The following is a 19468-nucleotide window of genomic DNA, read 5'->3' as shown; positions in this document are numbered from 1 at the left end:
GCCAGTTTCAGGGTTTCCATCTCACCTGCACAGTATTTACTCCTGTGTTCTTCCATTTGATGAACAGACAATGTCTCAATAAAATATAGGTAACAACTGAAAGTCTGCATACTGCTTTATAACTTGTTATACACATGCATACGTTTTTATGATGTCTTACTATAAGGCTTTTAATACGGTTGTCACCTACATATTCACGTTTGGATGAGTGCATCATACAACAGCAGAATGAACTGAAATGTGTGAGGTGAGGAGAGAAAAGGTGAGCAGAGAAGAAGCATGTTTTTAGACAGGAGGAAATACAGTGGAGAAAAAAGGAGGAATGCGGTGGAGGAATGTGTGAGGAGAGAAGAGATGGACATAAGATAGGAGAAGAGAGAGGTAGGTTGAGGGAAGGATATGGGGTATTGTGGGAGCAGAGAGGGGCCGGTTGAGGGAAGGATATGGGGTATTGGGGGAGCAGAGAGGGGCCGGTTGAGGGAAGGATATGGGGTATTGGGGGAGCAGAGAGGGGCCGGTTGAGGGAAAGAATGTGGGAGTCTTAGGGAAAGGGGGAAGGAGTGGAGAATAGGAGGGGAGTAGAGGTGTGGAATGTGACATCGGCCCATTGATTGTACTGCTAATGTTTCAAGCAGCAATCTGATCTGAAGCTGTCCTCTCTAAAGTACACAGAACACACAGGGCAAACAGGGGGGGCACTAGAAACAGACCAGAACACACAGGGTAGACAGGGGGGACACTAGAAACAGCCCAGAACACACAGGGTAGACAGGGGGAACACAAGAAACAGACTAGAACACACTGGGCAGGCAGGGGGAACACAAGAAACAGACTAGAACACACTGGGCAGGCAGGGGGAACACAAGAAACAGACCAGAACACACAGGGTAAGCAGGGGGACACTAGAAACAGCCCAGAACACACAGGGTAAGCAGGGGGACACTAGAAACAGCCCAGAACACACAGGGCAGGCAGGGGGAACACTAGAAACAGACCAGTGGGACAGGGCAGGCAGGGGGAACACTAGAAACAGACGGGAGATAGCAGAGACACCATATTTACACTCCTAAATCCACATATACACACTACCTTACACATAACAACACACTACCTTACACATAACAACACACTACCTTACACATAACAACACACTCCGTTACACACATCAAACGTCTCTACTTCTCCAAATCTATAACCCCATGCAAACACACTCTCATTCTCACCATAATACACATTTCACTCAAACATATGCACACATTCAAGCATACAGTTGAAAACACACACAAAAAAAGAAACGGAAGTCTCTCCAGACCAACAGTGTGCATCTCTCTGGTTTTTATTCATTAGGAAGAATTCTGTCTGGAATTACAAAATGCACGGGTAGAAATAGCGGTGAGATAGGTTGAGAGTGTGAGAGATAAGAGTGAGAGAGAAATAGAGAGGGAGTGAGTGAGAGATAAAAGATCCCACAGCCAGAGTTTTAAGGGTTACATCATCAGATTTGGCTGGCTCCTGGCCCCACCCAAAAGTAGGCAGGGATATCCCCATCTCTTTTAATTTGATTCTCTTCTTTAAAACAGGACTTCTCTTTTTTTTGTAGTGTCCTGAACATGGTTGTGTAGTGTCTCACCTCCATGTTTACAGTTAACAGCTGGCAACATAAATAAACAAACCAACTTTGATTCTCAGCTGATGTTTTTTTTTTATATATATTTTTTTAACCTTTTTTGTTCTCAAAAATAGAAGGAAGAAAGAAAACATGTTGCTTAGTATAAACATCTATCTATATTCATATATTTTTTAAAATCTGAATTCATATTTTATTTTTTGATTCCTGAAGATGACTGTTCACCCACGGTGTGGCATGCACATAGCACATGCAGTTCTGGAAGTAGATATTTTCCCTTTTTTTGGTATTTTTTTGGTACTTAAAATGCTTTTATTTCTATGTTTTCCATAGCAGCTTTACATTGCTTTTTGAAGTAATGGTGGGGTTATTTAGAATATTTGTTGTTAGTGGATGGTTGGTCAGTACAGGACACAATGATTGACAGTGAATGTTAGGGCCTCTCATAGTTTCAATTGTAGGGTGATTGACATCTTATTTAATCTTGCACACAGACACAAACATTCTGACACTCGCTCACAAACACAGGCTAACTCACACACACACACAAACACTTACCAACTCAAATGTCATCACCAAATATTCAAAGCAAATAAACAAATGAAATGAAATATCCAACGAAAACAGCTAGCTATTGATGTACACACACACATTGAATGTACACACACATTCTTGCTATAAAAGAACGCATTCATACACAGACACATATGCAAACACACACACGCCATACGCACGTACACGCATACTTGCTACAGCCAGGAGCTACATACTGAGAGTGTATCTGTGTATTCCTATCTTATCAGTGTTGTGATGTGACTTATACACGTCTATGACATTCCTACGTTAGATGAATACTGTAAAGGCAATGTGCCTGTGCACTTTCTGGTCAAACTGTGGTACATAGAATCATGGGATATGTCTTTACAGTACATCAGAATCCAGATTTGTGCAGATCTAACTGCGCTATATCTATGGCAGCCGTGAACAAACACTGTTACCTGACGCTAATGGTTTTGACATGGGGTGTAATAATAAGAATAATAATGACATAATTCTAATAAATTAATGGTTCACTATGGCAATCCTCAAAGTCCGGCAACTGTGAGAGAGACACTGTACGGGACAGTGGTGGGTATTAGGATGGATGTTAGGTTGAGGTGCACAAAGACACACAAAAAGAGAATAGGGTGAAACAGGACACAGAGGTTTGGCAGAAAAGACCCAGTCATTGTTTCTCCCATGCATTTTCATTGGCTGTGATACATGTCCTGTGCCTTTGTGATTGGCTGTGTTACATGTCCTGAACACAAAGGAGGTGATCCACCAGTGACAGACAACACTTTAACCTTATGCTCCCAGTTTAAAGACAGATACGAAAACATTGGAATCCGACAGTCAAAATAGAAGGGGTGATACAATGATGCAATAGGACAGGGATGCAATGTATTGCATACAGTGCCACCTAGAGGGCCAAACTGGTAGAGGAGCTCTGTCTCATTACTGCTTTACCTGGTCTACTTTAGTCTGTAGACCCCGTTACCTAAGCAAGACCATTTAGCTGCCCTATATTTACCCAAATGATTAATATATGTAAACAACTGTCCAATGAACAAGTATACATGTCAGATACATGATTTCCTGTATGATGTTTGACATTGTTCTTTTTTTAAAGTTCTTTAAGTTCCTTTTCCCTTCCCCACCATATTACACTGTATCAGAGTCATTACTATGATTACTCCTGTTCCCACAATGCACCTCTCTGACAAAGCTCCGCCCACCAGCCGGACCAGTGGACCACCAACCAGACAGAACGTCTCACGAAACAAAGATGGTGACGCGCTGAGCACAACCGACTCGAAAGTAACAAACACACACAGACTAAAATAATTCTCTCTCACAAGCATGAACATTGTCATCATCATCATCATTATCATCATCGTTATTATTATCATCATCGTCATTATCATAATCATCAATAGTATTGTTATCAGTATCTATAGAACCATTATCACTATTAATAACAAATAAACGAAAGATGAAGAGGTTCCCTCCTTTCATCGGCCTTTCTTTCTCTCTCTCTCTTACCATCGCTCTTTCAAACACAAACTCTGGAAGACTAGAGACATATCTCTGGTTTGAACGAGGCTATGCATCAGCAGATGAAGAGCCAATAAGGACCATGGAGTGTGCTTGTAACTTCCTCCCCCAGTTTCCACTCCCTTTTAATATGAACCAATAATATGTGGGGTCTGCGTTTTCATACTTTCCTGCCTTCTTTCCTTCCATTAAATAAAAGTAGGCCTTGTAACAAAATATCTACTTCCTTGAAAATGATTGTGCAATCTCAGCCACATCAACAGTTATAATTTGGCACAGAGCATTTCAATAAGAACAAAGTGGGAAATAGATCATCCTGTCCCTCCGCATAAAAAAGGCTTGGACCTTGTGCTTCTCTTCCTCATCGCCCCATCTCTCCATCCATCCTAACTATCCTGATTATACCTCCAGCACAGGAAGAGAGAGAGAGAGAGAGAGAGAGAGAGAGAGAGAGAGAGAGAGAGAGAGAGAGAGAGAGAGAGAGAGAGAGAGGGACGCCTCAGGGAGAAGAAGAGAGAGAGAGAGAGAGGGACGCCTCAGGGAGAAGAGAGAGAGAGAGAGAGAGAGAGAGAGGGAGAGAGAGAGAGAGAGAGAGAGGGACGCCTCAGGGAGAAGAGAGAGAGAGAGGGACGCCTCAGGGAGAAGAGAGAGAGAGAGAGAGAGGGACGCCTCAGGGAGAAGAGAGAGAGAGAGAGAGGGGACGCCTCAGGGAGAAGAGAGAGAGAGAGAGAGAGAGAGAGAGAGAGAGAGAGAGGAGAGAGAGAGAGAGGGACGCCTCAGGGAGAAGAGAGAGAGAGAGAGGGACGCCTCAGGGAGAGAGAGAGAGAGAGAGAGAGAGAGAGGGAGAGAGAGAGAGAGAGAGGGGACGCCTCAGGGAGAAGAGAGAGAGAGAGAGAGAGAGAGGGACGCCTCAGGGAGAAGAGAGAGAGAGAGAGAGAGAGAGAGAGGGACGCCTCAGGGAGAAGAGAGAGAGAGAGAGAGAGAGGGACGCCTCAGGGAGAAGAGAGAGAGAGAGAGAGAGAGAGAGGGAGAGAGAGAGGGAGAGAGAGAGAGAGGGACGCCTCAGGGAGAAGAGAGAGAGAGAGAGAGAGGGACGCCTCAGGGAGAAGAGAGAGAGAGAGGGACGCCTCAGGGAGAAGAGAGAGAGAGAGAGAGAGAGAGGGACGCCTCAGGGAGAAGAGAGAGAGAGAGAGAGAGGGACGCCTCAGGGAGAAGAGAGAGAGAGAGAGAGAGAGAGAGAGAGAGGGAGAGAGAGAGAGAGGGACGCCTCAGGGAGAAGAGAGAGAGAGAGAGGGACGCCTCAGGGAGAGAGAGAGAGAGAGAGAGAGAGGGGAGAGAGAGAGAGAGAGGGACGCCTCAGGGAGAAGAGAGAGAGAGAGAGAGAGAGGGACGCCTCAGGGAGAAGAGAGAGAGAGAGAGAGAGAGAGAGAGAGAGAGGGACGCCTCAGGGAGGAGAGAGAGAGAGAGAGAGAGAGAGAGAGAGAGAGAGAGAGAGAGGGACGCCTCAGGGAGAAGAGAGAGAGAGAGAGACGCCTCAGGGAGAAGAGAGAGAGAGAGAGAGAGGGACGCCTCAGGGAGAAGAGAGAGAGAGAGAGAGAGAGAGAGAGAGAGGAGAGAGAGAGAGAGGGACGCCTCAGGGAGAAGAGAGAGAGAGAGAGAGAGAGAGGGACGCCTCAGGGAGAGAGAGAGAGAGAGAGAGAGAGAGAGGAGAGAGAGAGAGAGAGAGAGAGGGACGCCTCAGGGAGAAGAGAGAGAGAGAGAGAGAGAGAGGGACGCCTCAGGGAGAAGAGAGAGAGAGAGAGAGAGAGAGAGAGAGAGAGAGGGACGCCTCAGGGAGAAGAGAGAGAAACAAAGGGATCTACAGGAAAAGGAGAGAACCCCACATACTAATATAGAAAGGACCCAGGGATAGTTTCCCCCACATTACAGTAGTTTCTCTTTATTATCATTTTTTTGTTTCAATCATGCAGGATTCCACAGGTTTTTAAACTCTGCAAGTTCCAACGAAGCTGTGCGGGTGCAACAGAAGAATCAAGCTTCAATGTTTCGAAGAAGAAGAAGAAGAAGAAGAAGAGGAAGAGGGAAAAGTAGCAGCCGCAGGAGTAGAAGAAGAAATACTGAAGAAAATGTTTGTTTTTAAGTTTCTTTTTTTTAATGTTCACCATCCACTTTTTTATGTTTCTTCTCTACTCGGTTGGGGCGGAATCTTTTTGGGGGGGTTGGGGGGTTGGAATGGATAGATTCCACCTACATTACCCCCTCTCTCGTTCAGAGTTAGGGTGTGTGTCCCGGTGTCCCCCCCACTCCCCCCACCACATTCAGGTGGAAGGCTCATCATCACTGATGTCATTATTAACAGTAAACACAGATGATAAAACTCATCAATATCTCCCCATCATCAGGGTTGGTGGTTGGTTTTTGTAACTAACGCAACTCCACTTAGTTCTCCGCAATGTCATAGTTTCTTGCGTTGATTACGTGATGACGTCTTGGTCTTTGTGGCGGTTTTTAATATTGTTTCCAGAGGCGTAGCATCATGATACGTTGAGAAAAGCTTCTGTCCCCGTATCATCCATTTTGAAATCATCCATTTTTGTCTCCTTGCATCTGATGAGCTGGGTTCCATTGTTTTTGGATGAGGAATTGGTTTGTACTCCATACCCTGTTCACTAATTTCCACTCATCCTTCAGTGGTCCTCCTCCTCATCCCTTTATTCTAACTACCCCTTCCTCACTCCCTCCATCCCCGGGAAACACTGAGCAGCAGAAGAAACGAAAAGAAAAACAAACGGAAATAAGGAAAGAAAGAATCATGCCTTGGTTTCCCCTGTCAGTGGTCAGTGCTCTGGCTGTGTGTTTTCCTGGGCTGGGAGGTAGGGACTGATAACTCAGACAGTGTGGTTGAGCCCGCCCGCCCGCCCGCCCGCCCTCCCTCCATCCCCCTCCCTCCCTCCCTCCCTCCCTCCCTCCCTCCCTCCCTCCCTCCCTCCCTCCCTCCCTCCCTCCCTCCCTCCCTCCCCCCCCTCCCTCCCTCCCTCCATCCATAGTCTCCAGCGGCTAGCACCTGTTGTCATCCGTGTTGTTGTATGGTTCGTGCAGGTCTTTAGTGCGGGGCCCTCTAGGCTGGGGAGGGGGACCTTATGGGGCCCGGGGTGGGTGGGGCCGTGGTGGTGTTGCGAGGAGGGGGAGGAGGCACGGTAGCCGTTGGGGAGGCGTCGAGTGGGGAGGCTGCTGCACTTGGGGGTGGGGATGGTGTTGGGTGGGGGCGCGTGGCGGGAAGTCCTGGGCGAGGTGCGGGAGTGGGGGTTGTTGGGGTGGGGGTTGTTTGGGTGCGGGTTGATAGGGTGCTGCTGCTGTGGGATTGGGGGATGGTTTAGCACGGGGAGAGTAGGGTGATTGAGGGGGTGAGGTTTGTGAGGGTTGCCCTGTGTGGGGCTCTGCTCGTAGGGAGGCGGTTTGTGGTGCTCACGGTCGTAATCCTGGTAGTCCTGGTTGTAGAAGCAGCTGTCGCCCTCCAGCGACCCACTCTCTCCTCCTCCTCCTCCCCCATCCCCCCAGCGGGGAGGGAGGTGGCAGGCTTGGTTGGGTGAGCCATGGTGGGGTGGGGGAGGTCCCTGGGGGGGCTCAGGGGAAAAGCGGTGAGGGGCGGGGGCGGGATTGCGCCCCAGGGGCTGGGCTCCGGGAGGTGTGGCCATGGCTTTACGGACGACAGGAGAGTAGGTGACGTGTGGGCGGGGCGTTGCCGGGGTCTGAGGGAGTTGCCGACGGCCTCGTCTCGGGGTACTGGTCCCCGAGGTAGAGGGAGCGGGACTTTCGCTCACCGAACTACTGCCCTACACGAACATTGAAGGCAAATAAAAAAAGAACCATAAAATTAACGACGACACGAACAGAGAGAGGGAAGAAGAGAGAGAGGGAGGATGAGAGAAAGGGAAGAAGAGAGAAAGGCAGGAAGAGGGAGAGAGGGAGGGAGAGAGAGAGATAGGTAAGAAGGAAGAGAGAGGGAGGGAGGAAGGAAGAGAGAGAGGGAGGGAGGGAAAAGAAAGGGAGAGAGAAAAAGAGAGAAAGAGAAATACAAGGAGAGATAAATAAAGAGAGGGAGAGAGAGAACAACAGACAATAACAACAAGAACAACAACAGCAACGAGAAGAAGAAGAAGAGAGCAATCAGGAGAGTGTGAGGGGAAGGAAGGATGCCGGGAAAAGAAAGACATAAAAAAGAAAGAAAGAAAGAGAAGAGATATATAGAAAATGATGGGAGTCAGCATACACCGTAGGAAACAGAGAAAAGCGATGAGTCATGAAGAATAAAGAGAGGACACAAAAACAACAGGAGAAAAGAAAAGAGATCAGATCTGACACAGTAGGCCTCAAAATGGTGATTGTGAAGGTACCCACAATGCACTCTTTCAGTGTTGTTGCCTTGTTCAGTCTGTCTCTTATCTGAATCTAGGTTGTTAACCAATCACCTCTGTGTGTAAGTGTGTGTCTAAACTGCTGAATCCTATAAACAACAATAGTTAATGAATAGACAATGTATGGAAGTGTCAAAAAGGGAAACACAAGAGACAGTCAGCCGCCTAAAGATATTAGGCCAAGGAGATGGGGAAGACACTCAAGGTAGAACTAAAAGGAGAACCTGAGGCTAAAACAGTTAGGAAGGTGGTTCAATGTGGTTCACACATCATAGAAGCCCACCTGTCTGTGTGTCATGCACTCTCTGCCCTCGCTGGGTGACCGTGACCAACGACGGTCGTGCTCCCTATCCCGGTCGTGGTCTCTGTCTCCTCGGGGCTGTCTGTGACCACCGTGCTCTCCCCCCCGGTCGGCGCGGTCTGGTGTGTAGCGCTCCTTGTCCACAGAGCCACTGTGATGGTGGTGGTGATGGTGGTGGTGTTTGCGGTCTTTCTGCCGACCGCGGTCTCTGTCGCGGTCACGGTCCTTCTCCTTGGGTGGCAGGTCACCTGACTGAGTGGTGGTGCTCAAGTCTGTGCCCAGTCCTGCTGGAATGGAGGCCAGTTATTGATGTCATCATGGTATCTCTAGTGTCGTTGTAACCATGACAACATGACAACATCAAACACACTTTGATACAGTAACAACTCAGGGAACTAAGCACGTTCTCCTCACACACTCTCTGACTCACACACCGTTGAACCGTTAATGACCAACGCATGCACACTCATTCTGTCTCTGACCTGTATCTGCGTCTGTATATCGACACAGTGACCGCTCGGAGGCCCGGTGGCTTCGGTCGCGGCGTCGGTGGCTGTGCCTCGGTGCTCCGCCCTCCTCGGGGATCACATACTCCATTGCATAATCATCGGCCCCTCCCCTTTCCCTCTGGCCCCTCCCAGATCGACTGTGACCAAGGGAGGAGGCCGAGCGCTTCATAGGACTATTATCTGTAATAGTCTGAGAGAGTGGGATGGAGAAAGAGAGAGAGAGAGGGATGATGGGAGAGTGGGAGGAAGAAAGAGAGAGAGGGATGATGGGAGAGTGGGATGGAGAAAGAGAGAGGGAGATGATGGAGAGTGGGAAGGAGAAAGAGAGAGAGAGAGGGATGATGGGAGAGTGGGATGGAGAAAGAGAGAGAGAGAGGGATGATGGGAGAGTGGGATGGAGAAAGAGAGAGAGGGGATGATGGGAGAGTGGGATGAAGAAAGAGAGAGAGAGAGAGAGGGATGATGGGAGAGAGGGATGGAGAAAGAGAGAGGGAGATGATGGAGAGTGGGATGGAGAAAGAGAGAGAGAGATGGATGATGGGAGAGTGGTATGGAAAAAGAGAGAGAGAGGGATGATGGGAGAGTGGGATGGAGAAAGACAGAGAGAGAGAGAGAGAGGGATGATGGGAGAGTGGGATGGAGAAAGACAGAGAGAGAGAGAGAGGGATGATGGGAGTGTGGGATAGAGAAAGAGAGAGAAAGAGAGGGATGATGGGAGTGTGGGATAGAGAAAGAGAGAGAAAGAGAGAGGGATGATGGGAGAGTGGGATAGAGAAAGAGAGAGAGAGGGAAGATGGGAGTGGGATGGAAAAAGAGAGAGAGAGAGAGGGATGATGGGAGAGTGGGATGGAGAAAGAGAGAGAGAGGGATGATGGGAGAGTGGGATGGAAAAAGAGAGAGAGAGAGAGGGATGATGGGAGAGTGGGATGGAGAAAGAGAGAGAGAGGGATGATGGGAGAGTGGGATGGAGAAAGAGAGAGAGGGATGATGGGAGAGTGGGATGGAGAAAGAGAGAGAGAGAGAGGGATGATGGGAGAGTGGGATGGAGAAAAAGAGAGAGAGGGATGATGGGAGAGTGGGATGAGGAAAGAGAGAGAGAGAGAGAGGGATGATGGGAGAGGGGATGGAGAAAGCGAGAGAGAGAGGGATGATGGGAGAGTGGGATGGAGAAAGAGAGAGAGAGAGGGATGATGGGAGAGGGGATGGAGAAAGAGAGAGAGGGATGATGGGAGAGTGGGATGGAGAAAGAGAGAGAGGGATGATGGGAGAGTGGGATGGAGAAAGAGAGAGAGAGAGAGGGATGATGGGAGAGTGGGATGGAGAAAAAGAGAGAGAGGGATGATGGGAGAGTGGGATGAGGAAAGAGAGAGAGAGAGAGAGGGATGATGGGAGAGTGGGATGGAGAAAGCGAGAGAGAGAGGGATGATGGGAGAGTGGGACAGAGAAAGAGAGAGAGAGAGAGGGATGATGGGAGAGTGGGATGAGGAAAGAGAGAGAGAGAGAGGGATGATGGGAGAGTGGGATGGAAAAAGAGAGAGAGAGAGGGATGATGGGAGAGTGGGATGGAAAAAGAGAGAGAGAGAGGGATGATGGGAGAGTGGGATGGAAAAAGAGAGAGAGAGAGAGAGGGATGATGGGAGAGTGGGATGGAGAAAGAGAGAGAGAGATGGATGATGGGAGAGTGGTATGGAAAAAGAGAGAGAGAGGGATGATGGGAGAGTGGGATGGAGAAAGAGAGAGAGAGAGGGATGATGGGAGAGTGGGATGGAGAAAGACAGAGAGAGAGAGAGAGAGGGATGATGGGAGAGTGGGATGGAGAAAGACAGAGAGAGAGAGAGAGGGATGATGGGAGTGTGGGATAGAGAAAGAGAGAGAAAGAGAGGGATGATGGGAGTGTGGGATAGAGAAAGAGAGAGAAAGAGAGAGGGATGATGGGAGAGTGGGATAGAGAAAGAGAGAGAGAGAGGGAAGATGGGAGAGTGGGATAGAGAAAGAGAGAGAGAGGGATGATGGGAGAGTGGGATGGAGAAAGAGAGAGAGAGGGATGATGGGAGAGTGGGATGGAGAAAGAGAGAGAGGGATGATGGGAGAGTGGGATGGAGAAAGAGAGAGAGAGAGAGAGGGATGATGGGAGAGTGGATGGAGAAAAAGAGAGAGAGGGATGATGGGAGAGTGGGATGAGGAAAGAGAGAGAGAGAGAGGGATGATGGGAGAGTGGGATGGAGAAAGCGAGAGAGAGAGGGATGATGGGAGAGTGGGATGGAGAAAGAGAGAGAGAGAGGGATGATGGGAGAGGGAGGAAGAAAGAGAGAGAGAGAGAGAGAGGGGATGATGGGAGAATGGGATGGAGAAAGACAGAGAGAGGGATGATGGGAGAGTGGGATGAAGAAAGAGAGAGAGAGAGAGAGGGATGATGGGAGAGAGGGATGGAGAAAGAGAGAGAGAGAGGATGATGGGAGAGTGGGAGGAAGAAAGAGAGAGAGAGGGATGATGGGAGAGTGGGATGGAGAAAGAGAGAGGGAGATGATGGAGAGTGGGAAGGAGAAAGAGAGAGAGAGGGGATGATGGGAGAGTGGATGGAGAAAGAGAGAGAGAGAGGGATGATGGGAGAGTGGGATGGAGAAAGAGAGAGAGAGGGATGATGGGAGAGTGGGATGAAGAAAGAGAGAGAGAGAGAGAGGGATGATGGGAGAGAGGGATGGAGAAAGAGAGAGGGAGATGATGGAGAGTGGGATGGAGAAAGAGAGAGAGAGATGGATGATGGGAGAGTGGTATGGAAAAAGAGAGAGAGGGATGATGGGAGAGTGGGATGGAGAAAGAGAGAGAGAGAGGGATGATGGGAGAGGGGATGGAGAAAGACAGAGAGAGAGAGAGAGAGGGATGATGGGAGAGTGGGATGGAGAAAGACAGAGAGAGAGAGAGAGGGATGATGGGAGTGTGGGATAGAGAAAGAGAGAGAAAGAGAGGGATGATGGGAGTGTGGGATAGAGAAAGAGAGAGAAAGAGAGAGGGATGATGGGAGAGTGGGATAGAGAAAGAGAGAGAGAGAGAGGAAGATGGGAGAGTGGGATGGAGAAAGAGAGAGAGAGAGGGATGATGGGAGAGTGGGATGGAGAAAGTGAGAGAGAGAGGGATGATGGGAGAGTGGGATGGAAAAAGAGAGAGAGAGGGATGATGGGAGAGTGGATGGAAAAGAGAGAGAGAGAGAGGGATGATGGGAGAGTGGGATGGAGAAAGAGAGAGAGAGGGATGATGGGAGAGTGGGATGGAGAAAGAGAGAGAGGGATGATGGGAGAGTGGGATGGAGAAAGAGAGAGAGAGAGAGGGATGATGGGAGAGTGGGATGGAGAAAAAGAGAGAGAGGGATGATGGGAGAGGGGATGAGGAAAGAGAGAGAGAGAGAGAGGGATGATGGGAGAGTGGGATGGAGAAAGCGAGAGAGAGAGGGATGATGGGAGAGTGGGACGGAGAAAGAGAGAGAGAGAGAGGGATGATGGGAGAGTGGGATGAGGAAAGAGAGAGAGAGAGAGGGATGATGGGAGAGTGGGATGGAAAAAGAGAGAGAGAGAGGGATGATGGGAGAGTGGGATGGAAAAAGAGAGAGAGAGAGGGATGATGGGAGAGTGGGATGGAAAAAGAGAGAGAGAGAGAGAGGGATGATGGGAGAGTGGATGGAGAAAGAGAGAGAGAGATGGATGATGGGAGAGTGGTATGGAAAAAGAGAGAGAGAGGGATGATGGGAGAGTGGGATGGAGAAAGAGAGAGAGAGAGGGATGATGGGAGAGTGGGATGGAGAAAGACAGAGAGAGAGAGAGAGAGGGATGATGGGAGAGTGGGATGGAGAAAGACAGAGAGAGAGAGAGAGGGGATGATGGGAGTGTGGGATAGAGAAAGAGAGAGAAAGAGAGGGATGATGGGAGTGTGGGATAGAGAAAGAGAGAGAAAGAGAGAGGGATGATGGGAGAGTGGGATAGAGAAAGAGAGAGAGAGAGGGAAGATGGGAGAGTGGGATAGAGAAAGAGAGAGAGAGGGATGATGGGAGAGTGGGATGGAGAAAGAGAGAGAGAGAGAGGGATGATGGGAGAGTGGGATGGAGAAAAAGAGAGAGAGGGATGATGGGAGAGTGGGATGAGGAAAGAGAGAGAGAGAGAGAGGGATGATGGGAGAGTGGGATGGAGAAAGCGAGAGAGAGAGAGGGATGATGGGAGAGTGGGATGGAGAAAGAGAGAGAGAGAGGGATGATGGGAGAGTGGGATGGAGAAAGAGAGAGAGAGGGATGATGGGAGAGTGGGATGGAGAAAGAGAGAGTGGGATGATGGGAGAGTGGGATGGAGAAAGAGAGAGAGAGAGAGGGATGATGGGAGAGTGGGATGGAGAAAAAGAGAGAGAGGGATGATGGGAGAGTGGGATGAGGAAAGAGAGAGAGAGAGAGAGGGATGATGGGAGAGTGGGATGGAGAAAGCAAGAGAGAGAGGGATGATGGGAGAGTGGACGGAGAAAGAGAGAGAGAGAGAGGGATGATGGGAGAGTGGGATGAGGAAAGAGAGAGAGAGAGAGAGGGATGATGGGAGAGTGGGATGGAAAAAGAGAGAGAGAGAGGGATGATGGGAGAGTGGGATGGAAAAAGAGAGAGAGAGAGGGATGATGGGAGAGTGGGATGGAAAAAGAGAGAGAGAGAGAGAGGGATGATGGGAGAGTGGGATGGAGAAAGAGAGAGAGAGAGGGATGATGGGAGAGTGGGATAGAGAAAGAGAGAGAGAGGGATGATGGGAGAGTGGGATGGAGAAAGAGAGAGAGAGAGGGATGATGGGAGAGTGGGATGGAGAAAGACAGAGAGAGAGAGAGGATGATGGGAGAGTGGGATGGAGAAAGACAGAGAGAGAGAGAGAGGGATGATGGGAGTGTGGGATAGAGAAAGAGAGTGAAAGAGAGGGATGATGGGAGTGTGGGATAGAGAAAGAGAGAGAAAGAGAGAGGGATGATGGGAGAGTGGGATAGAGAAAGAGAGAGAGAGAGGGAAGATGGGAGAGTGGGATGGAGAAAGAGAGAGAGAGAGGGATGATGGGAGAGTGGGATGGAGAAAGTGAGAGAGAGAGGGATGATGGGAGAGTGGGATGGAAAAAGAGAGAGAGAGGGATGATGGGAGAGTGGGATGGAAAAAGAGAGAGAGAGAGGGATGATGGGAGAGTGGGATGGAGAAAGAGAGAGAGAGGGATGATGGGAGAGTGGGATGGAGAAAGAGAGAGAGGGATGATGGGAGAGTGGGATGGAGAAAGAGAGAGAGAGAGAGGGATGATGGGAGAGTGGGATGGAGAAAAAGAGAGAGAGGGATGATGGGAGAGTGGGATGAGGAAAGAGAGAGAGAGAGAGAGAGAGGGATGATGGGAGAGTGGGATGGAGAAAGCGAGAGAGAGAGAGGGATGATGGGAGAGTGGGACGGAGAAAGAGAGAGAGAGAGAGGGATGATGGGAGAGTGGGATGAGGAAAGAGAGAGAGAGAGAGGGATGATGGGAGAGTGGGATGGAAAAAGAGAGAGAGAGGGATGATGGGAGAGTGGGATGGAAAAAGAGAGAGAGAGAGGGATGATGGGAGAGTGGGATGGAAAAGAGAGAGAGAGAGAGAGAGGGATGATAGGAGAGTGGGATGGAGAAAGAGAGAGAGAGGGGATGATGGGAGAGTGGGATAGAGAAAGAGAGAGAGAGAGGGATGATGGGAGAGTGGGATGGAGAAAGAGAGAGAGAGGGATGATGGGAGAGTGGGATGGAGAAAGAGAGAGAGAGGGATGATGGGAGAGTGGGATGGAGAAATGACAGAGAGAGAGAGGGATGATGGGAGAGTGGGATGGAGAGAGAGAGAGAGAGAGGGATGATGGGAGAGTGGGATGGAGAAAGAGAGAGAGAGAGAGAGGAATGATGGGAGAGTGGGATGGAGAAAGAGAGAGAGAGAGAGGGATGATGGGAGAGTGGGATAGAGAAAGAGAGAGAAAGAGAGAGGGATGATGGGAGAGTGGGATGGAGAAAGTGAGAGAGAGAGGGATGATGGGAGAGTGGGATGGAAAAAGAGAGAGAGAGGGATGATGGGAGAATGGGATGGAGAAAGAGAGAGAGAGGGATGATGGGAGAGTGGGTTGGAGAAAGAGAGAGAGGGATGATGGGAGAGTGGGATGGAGAAAGAGAGAGAGAGAGAGATGATGGGAGAGTGGGATGGAGAAAAAGAGAGAGAGAGAGGGATGATGGGAGAGTGGGATGGAGAAAGCGAGAGAGAGAGAGGGATGATGGGAGAGTGGGACGGAGAAAGAGAGAGAGAGAGAGGGATGATGGGAGAGTGGGATGAGGAAAGAGAGAGAGAGAGAGGGATGATGGGAGAGGGGATGGAAAAAGAGAGAGAGAGAGGGATGATGGGAGAGTGGGATGGAAAAAGAGAGAGAGAGAGGGATGATGGGAGAGGGGATGGAAAAAGAGAGAGAGAGAGGGATGATGGGAGAGTGGGATGGTAAAAGAGAGAGAGAGAAAGAGGGATGATAGGAGAGTGGGATGGAGAAAGAGAGAGAGAGAGGGATGATGGGAGAGTGGGATAGAGAAAGAGAGAGAGAGAGGGATGATGGGAGAGTGGGATGGAGAAAGAGAGAGAGAGGGGGATGATGGGAGAGTGGGATGGAGAAAGAGAGAGAGGGATGATGGGAGAGTGGGATGGAGAAAGAGAGAGAGAGGGATGATGGGAGAGTGGGATGGAGAAATGACAGAGAGAGAGGGATGATGGGAGAGTGGGATGGAGAGAGAGAGAGAGAGACAGGGATGATGGGAGAGTGGGATGGAGAAAGAGAGAGAGAGAGAGAAATGATGGGAGAGTGGGATGGAGAAAGAGAGAGAGAGAGAGGGATGATGGGAGAGTGGGATAGAGAAAGAGAGAGAAAGAGAGAGGGATGATGGGAGAGTGGGATGGAGAAAGAGAGAGAGAGAGAGGGATGATGGGAGAGTGGGATGAGGAAAGAGAGAGAGAGAGGGATGATGGGAGAGTGGGATGGAGAAAGAGAGAGAGAGGGATGATGGGAGAGTGGATGGAGAAAGAGAGAGAGAGAGGGATGATGGGAGAGTGGGATGGAGAAATGACAGAGAGAGAGAGAGGGATGATGGGAGAGATGGAGAAAGAGAGAGAGAGAGAGAGAGAGAGAGAGAGAGAGAGAGAGAGAGAGAGAGAGATGGATGATTGGAGAGTGGGATGGAGAAAGAGAGGGAGAGAGAGAGAGAGGGATGATGGAAGAGTGGGATGGAGAAAGAGAGAGACAGAGAGGGATGATGGGAGAGTGGGATGGAGAAAGAGAGAGAGAGGGATGATGGGAGAGTGGGATGGAGAAAGAGAGAGAGAGGGAAGATGGGAGAGTGGGATGGAGAAAGAGAGAGAGGGATGATGGGAGAGTGGGATGGAGAAAGAGAGAGAGAGGGATGAATGATGGGAGAGTGGGATGGAGAAAGAGAGAGAGAGAGATGGATGATGGGAGAGTGGGATAGAGAAAGAGAGAGAGAGGGGTGATGGGAGAGTGGGATGGAGAAAGAGAGAGAGAGAGGGATGATGGGAGAGTGGGATGGAGAAAGACAGAGAGAGAGAGAGGGATGATGGGAGAGTGGGATGGAGAAAGACAGAGAGAGAGAGAGAGGGATGATGGGAGTGTGGGATAGAGAAAGAGAGAGAAAGAGAGGGATGATGGGAGTGTGGGATAGAGAAAGAGAGAGAAAGAGAGAGGGATGATGGGAGAGTGGGATAGAGAAAGAGAGAGAGAGAGGGAAGATGGGAGAGTGGGATGGAGAAAGAGAGAGAGAGAGGGATGATGGGAGAGTGGGATGGAGAAAGTGAGAGAGAGAGGGATGATGGGAGAGTGGGATGGAAAAAGAGAGAGAGAGGGATGATGGGAGAGTGGGATGGAAAAAGAGAGAGAGAGGGATGATGGGAGAGTGGGATGGAGAAAGAGAGAGAGAGGGATGATGGGAGAGTGGGATGGAGAAAGAGAGAGAGGGATGATGGGAGAGTGGGATGGAGAAAAAGAGAGAGAGGGATGATGGGAGAGTGGGATGAGGAAAGAGAGAGAGAGAGAGAGAGGGATGATGGGAGAGTGGGATGGAGAAAGCGAGAGAGAGAGGGATGATGGGAGAGTGGGACGGAGAAAGAGAGAGAGAGAGAGGGATGATGGGAGAGTGGGATGAGGAAAGAGAGAGAGAGAGAGGGATGATGGGAGAGTGGGATGGAAAAAGAGAGAGAGAGAGGGATGATGGGAGAGTGGGATGGAAAAAGAGAGAGAGAGAGAGGGATGATAGGAGAGTGGGATGGAGAAAGAGAGAGAGAGGGGTGATGGGAGAGTGGGATGGAGAAAGAGAGAGAGAGAGGGATGATGGGAGAGTGGGATGGAGAAAGAGAGAGAGAGGGATGATGGGAGAGTGGGATGGAGAAAGAGAGAGAGGGATGATGGGAGAGTGGGATGGAGAAAAAGAGAGAGAGGGATGATGGGAGAGTGGGATGAGGAAAGAGAGAGAGAGAGAGAGGGATGATGGGAGAGTGGGATGGAGAAAGCGAGAGAGAGAGGGATGATGGGAGAGTGGGACGGAGAAAGAGAGAGAGAGAGAGGGATGATGGGAGAGTGGGATGAGGAAAAAGAGAGAGAGAGAGGGATGATGGGAGAGTGGGATGGAAAAAGAGAGAGAGAGAGAGAGGGATGATAGGAGAGTGGGATGGAGAAAGAGAGAGAGAGAGGGATGATGGGAGAGTGGGATGGAGAAAGAGAGAGAGAGGGGTGATGGGAGAGTGGGATGGAGAAAGAGAGAGAGAGAGGGATGATGGGAGAGTGGGATGGAGAAAGAGAGAGAGGGATGATGGGAGAGTGGACAGAGAGGAGAAGAGTAGTCACACAGCAGGCTTCTCAGGTTTACTTTCCTCATGTCTCCTTTCTATAGTCTCCAGACATAATGGGGAAACGGAGGAATGTAGACTTTCTTGTCGACTCGTGTGTGTGTGTATATATACTGTACAGTTGTTTACCTGACTTTTACATGTGTGTGCTTTCACATTCCTACCATATACAGTATAACCTTGTAGAGGTGGGCACCAGGTAACCCATGACAACCCCCCCCACATACTGTTCCACACACATGCCTGTATTAGTATCATATATACATCATGCTGCCTCAGGCAGAGAGAGAGAGAAAGAGACAGAGAGAGAGAGAGGGAGAGAGAGAGAAAGAGAGAGAGAGAGAGAGAGAAGGAGAGAGAGAGAAGGAGAGAGAGAGAAAGAGACAGAGAGAGAGAGAAGGAGAGAGAGAGAAGGAGAGAGAGAGAAAGAGACAGAGAGAGAGAGAAGGAGAGAGAGAGAAGGAGAGAGAGAGAAAGAGACAGAGAGAGAGAGAAGGAGAGAGAGAGAAGGAGAGAGAGAGAAAGAGAAAGAGAGAGAGAGAGGGAGAGAGAGAGAAAGAGAGAGAGATTGAGAGAATAAAAAGAGAAGAGGAAGAAGACAAACAACAGTAAGAAGAAAGGGAGATGAAAGGGAGGCAATAGGCCATGCATGACATGCATCCAGGACTTCATCTGGAAAGATAGGTCAGTATCTCCTAATCCCCCCCAAAGACTAACCCACCCCGTCCCCACCCAATCCCTCCCCCAAAATCATAACACAATCCAGGCTGCGCACAAGGCTCTGCCAGCCCCCTCTGCCAGCGTGCACATAGGAGCTGTCCCGAGTCCTCAGCCCTACTCAGGAGTTCTCTTTCTGGGGCACGGGGAACCGCTCTGACCTCCTAGGGCTGCTGGACACCAGGACAGTGCCTATAATGCTACTGGTACACACCTGCATACTGTATATACCAGGCCTGCTCAGTACTAGTCCTCCAGTGTCTGCTGGTTTCCGATTCTTTATTGAACGAAGGGATCATATGGATGTAGAGTTAACTCCCCTGGTATTCCAGGTTGAAACCAGAATAGATGATAATGGACTGAAACCAGCAGACAGTGTGTAGCTAGGATACCCTCACACACACAAACACACATGGACACACACACACCAAGCACACACCAAGCACACACCAAGCACACACAACAAACACACTCACCAAGCATACACACACACACGCAAACACACACATGCATGCACACACGCACAAAATCACTCCAACAAGGGCACACATACTCCTGGCATGCATGCAACACCAACACCAATACAGCAGCACATTGATGACATCAGCACAGACAGGCACACAGGCATGATACACACAACACACGTGGTACACCCAACACAGAGCAGCAGCAGCAGGAAGAGAGAGAGACAGAGAGAGGGTGCAGAGTTTGCCAATCCCAAATCAACACCTTGACCCCACCCGCTTGGCACAAGGACTAGAGAGGTAAGTAAATTAGCCTTGTTCCAACATCCTGACCTCGCATAATCACATTCACCAGGCAAGATGTAAGTAATATGGAAAAAATCCATCTGGCTTATCAGAGGGCAGGGTGGAGCTATTGCCATATTGCTTATATTTTGCAT

General features: G+C 49.6%; 1 protein-coding gene across 1 annotated transcript in view; it reads right to left on the bottom strand.

Annotated features, from left to right (window-relative positions):
- Positions 1–6759: 6759 nt before the first annotated feature.
- Positions 6760–19468, bottom strand: part of LOC112225764 (voltage-dependent P/Q-type calcium channel subunit alpha-1A-like) — a gene marked incomplete at both ends in the record, with an annotated part of 126055 nt that continues 113346 nt past the window's right edge. Inside the window, 3 exon segments of the mRNA XM_042316080.1 lie at positions 6760–7557; positions 8423–8727; positions 8923–9139. Coding sequence (XP_042172014.1) covers positions 6760–7557; positions 8423–8727; positions 8923–9139 — 1320 coding nt within the window.

The sequence above is a fragment of the Oncorhynchus tshawytscha genome, unplaced genomic scaffold (assembly GCF_018296145.1).
Source record: "Oncorhynchus tshawytscha isolate Ot180627B unplaced genomic scaffold, Otsh_v2.0 Un_contig_903_pilon_pilon, whole genome shotgun sequence".
NCBI classification, from domain to species: Eukaryota; Metazoa; Chordata; class Actinopteri; order Salmoniformes; family Salmonidae; genus Oncorhynchus; species Oncorhynchus tshawytscha.
Note: the sequence above shows the minus strand (reverse complement) of the source record. Positions and strands in the feature narration are given on the sequence as shown.